Source organism: Anneissia japonica, unplaced genomic scaffold, assembly GCF_011630105.1.
Source record: "Anneissia japonica isolate Jap-2015-1 unplaced genomic scaffold, ASM1163010v1 scaffold3461_len54062_cov155, whole genome shotgun sequence".
NCBI classification, from domain to species: Eukaryota; Metazoa; Echinodermata; class Crinoidea; order Comatulida; family Comatulidae; genus Anneissia; species Anneissia japonica.
In genome coordinates, this window is record NW_022701361.1 from 48,429 (window position 1) to 52,028 (window position 3,600).

General features: G+C 34.8%; 1 protein-coding gene across 1 annotated transcript in view; it reads left to right on the forward strand.

Annotated features, from left to right (window-relative positions):
- Positions 1-3,600, forward strand: part of LOC117103540 (SUN domain-containing protein 1-like) — a gene marked incomplete at its 3' end in the record, with an annotated part of 19,313 nt that overhangs the window by 13,281 nt on the left and 2,432 nt on the right. The window contains exons 5-6 of the mRNA XM_033244109.1: positions 1,600-1,735; positions 3,177-3,377. Coding sequence (XP_033100000.1) covers positions 1,600-1,735; positions 3,177-3,377 — 337 coding nt within the window. The remainder of the gene's footprint in view (positions 1-1,599; positions 1,736-3,176; positions 3,378-3,600) is intronic.

Here is a 3,600-nt window from a genome sequence, read left to right on the forward strand (position 1 = left end):
TAACATTTAAGGAAAGAAGAGCTTAGATTGGTACCAGATAAAATAATTTTGTTATCAACATTAATACATTATGCTAATTTTCATCTTTGTAAGCGCATAAGACAGTGCAAACTATTTCTGTGATAGTCTTTTGAAGTGTGTAAAGCTCCATTTTATCCCATACATAGTCAAAATATTGGGGGGGGGGGATGATACAGTGTATCCCCCATCCCCTCGAGTACCTCGCACAGTAACATTTTTTCCCTTAAGGGGCTCTTCGTGTCTGAGCTACCTGGTAAACCAATACCAGCTATTTTCTCGTCCAGGGTCCCATATTAAGATTTTTTCTTAGTGGTCAGCAGGGCAAGTTGGTGTCATATTTTACTTGCCCTTAACAAATTTAACTTGCCCTTACATTTTTTGCAAATCTTGAAGTCCAACGTTTACAGTGAGGGTGTGTATATTTATTTCTTTAAATGTATGTATTGTACTGTATAAAACTACTGTACAAACAAGTAATAATAAGATTGGACAACAAAATCTCTAGCTCGGACATCCATGAATAGTCGGAATAGGACCTGTTTTTCAAAGCCAGTGCATGGCAAGTACGAAATAACTTCGCCAGTTTTTCCGATACATCTTTGTTCATTGCACTTAAAATTCTAAATGCTGGCGTTTGATCTGGGCGCGATTTCGCTGCCACGATCTCACTGTTCCTCAAATGGTTAACTGACGTCTCGTGTATCTTGATGCTTTCGAGGCGAAAAGATGTGCAGCCATTTACAAACACATTCTTAATTTTCTGTGATTGCTTACCACTTCAGCAACAATTAGAAGTGCACTTTAAAAAGTAAACAATCAAATTTAAAAATAATTTACTGAGCTTGCCATCCCAAAACCAGCATCAGTGACCAAAAAATGAAAATATGAATATTCATATTCTCCACTTTATGAATATTCATATTCTCCACTTTATGAATATTCATATTTTCCACAAGCTTTAAGATGATAGTCCATTTAGTGGATACAACTTTTTATTGCCAAAGTTATGAGAAATAGTATTACAGCTTTTCTGTACTAAAGTATACAATACTACCACATTAGGCAGTTTAATACTAAGCTGTTTTTGTAACGTAATTTGATGTAATGTGGTTGGATTTATATATAACGCTTTATATACCGAAGTCTCAAAGTGCTCGAGGTGTGGAGTAGCTCGCACAGTAACTTTTTTTCCCCTAAGGGGCTCTTCGTGTCTGAGCTACCTGGTAAACCAATACCAGCTATTTCTCGTCTGTCCACAACATGAACCAGTACACTGGAGTAACCCCCTACTCGTTTCAAAAGATGTACTGGGCACACAAGTCATTGGGTAAACTAGGCCTACTGTTTATAGTCCTTCCAAGAAGACTTGTTCCAGCACCAGAACTAGGTGAGCATGCCGTTCGAACCAGCGCTGATATTATGCCTGTAGGTTGCGCCATTCCTGCCTAAACCACTCGGCATGCCTCATATAGTAAAAAGTTTACAGTATCCTAGATTTTTCAAATAGCACAGGATTACACTCTTTGTTTTACTGTTATAATTTACTTACAAAATATAAAATATCTGTTTTTCCTATAGGGTTGTTAGTGCTGCAAATTTGGATAATCTGCAGTCTGATGTAACAAACCTGACGACAGTATTTCAGCAACTGCAATTGGATCTGATAAAATGTTGCAAGAATGGAATGAATACAACAGATGGTGTCAATTTGCAGGTATAAACTATTTACTGTACTGTTTTACATATAAATGATAACTCAACCTTAGTTTCGTAAATGAGTTTTGATAGTAATAACCATTTGAATTTTTAACAGGTTTTCATCATGTTTTTAGCACTTTAGTTTATTCACAATTATTCTGATGCTTGTAATAACAATAAAGTATAGCATGATAATCCTGCTTGTGACTACAACAGTGTGATTTTATAAATTTTTAGCAATTTAGGTTTTCACATCACTTTGTTATCACTTCAGGTTATTCACAACATAGTGGATATTCTGAGGCGTATTTTATCAGGTCATAATATAATGAACAATTAAATCTGAAATTACAAACCCTCGTCCTGCTGTCGCACCATACCTTTGTATCTGCTGGGACAGCAGTTTAAAAACATTATAAAATCTGCATCTTACTTCTCCAATCCATCCGCCAAACGAGGCCTAGCATAGGCCTCAAGTAGCAAGCCCATCAGTTGAGTTTAAACGCCTTCAGGGCTGCTTCCAGTCTGCTGGCCAGAATTTGACACATGGGCGGTACGCTCAAGTTGGTCAGTGGTCATTTTGCTCGAGTCAGTCTGGCCTAGCCAAATGACTCAGTCAGTCCGCTTGAGTTGGCCCTGTCAGTTGCGACAAAACTATAATTTATTTATTTATTTTATTTCATTAAATCGTCCAACAGGAACTCTTTGTTCCCACCTACAGGCGAAAAATTGCAAAAAACATCAAAAATATAATAAAAACTATAAAATCACAAGATATAAAAATATTATTATTACTATAATTATAATTAATATTGCAATATTTACTATAAATATGTAAATTACTTAAAATTATTTGAAATTACAATTTATATATAAATAAATAATGTTCTAAAATCTATATCTTTCTTCTGATAAGCACCAAAAACGAGGAGGCCCGAGATACATGTAATATTCTCAGTGTGTGAAAGTTTGAGGTTAAACGGTCCAGTAATTTTTTTGAGTATGCTCCCAGAAGGACAAACACAAATGTCACAGACAGACAGACAGACTGACAGACGAAGCACATTGCAGTTGTAATGATAACAAAACACTATAGCTTTTTAAATCTGTTTGTGACTGTTATCAACAATTTGATTTTATGACTTTTTAACAGTTTACTGTAGATTTTCATCAGATTGTTATCACTTTAGGTTATTCACAACATCATGAATATTTTGATGCTTATCAGGTCGTAATAACATAAATGATAACGAAAACTATAGCTTGATAGCCCTATTTGTGACAATATTTTTTCATCACATTGTTAACACTAGGTTATTTACAAGATCGTGAAGATTCTACAATGCTTATTTCATCAGGTTGTGATATAATGAATAACAAAAGCTATAAACCTGTTTGTGACTATATCTAACAATTTGATTTTATCACTTTGTTTCATCACAATGCTATCACTTTAGGTTATTGGCAACATGGTGAATGATATGTTGCTTCTTAATAATGCAGACAAGACTGGTATGGTGGACTTTGCATTAGAATCAGCTGGTGGCAGCATTATCAACACTCGGTGCTCCAAGACATACACCCCGAAGACAGGACTACTTAGCATCTTTGGTTTTCCTTTGTGGTATTCTTCTAGTTCACCAAGAATGGTTATTCAGGTGAGTCCATTAGTTTAATGTATTTTAGTTACTTTTTCCATTGTCACAATATATACCAAATATGTATTTCTGTACAATGGTACAGATTGAAAACGAATTTAAAGCCCCATTCCCGGCAAAATTTCACTAAAAATGACTTTTTTTAGAAAATATGCATTTGCATTACTCCAATTATTATAAATCATGGAAAAATATTGGCATGAATTTTAGTTTTACGCAAAAG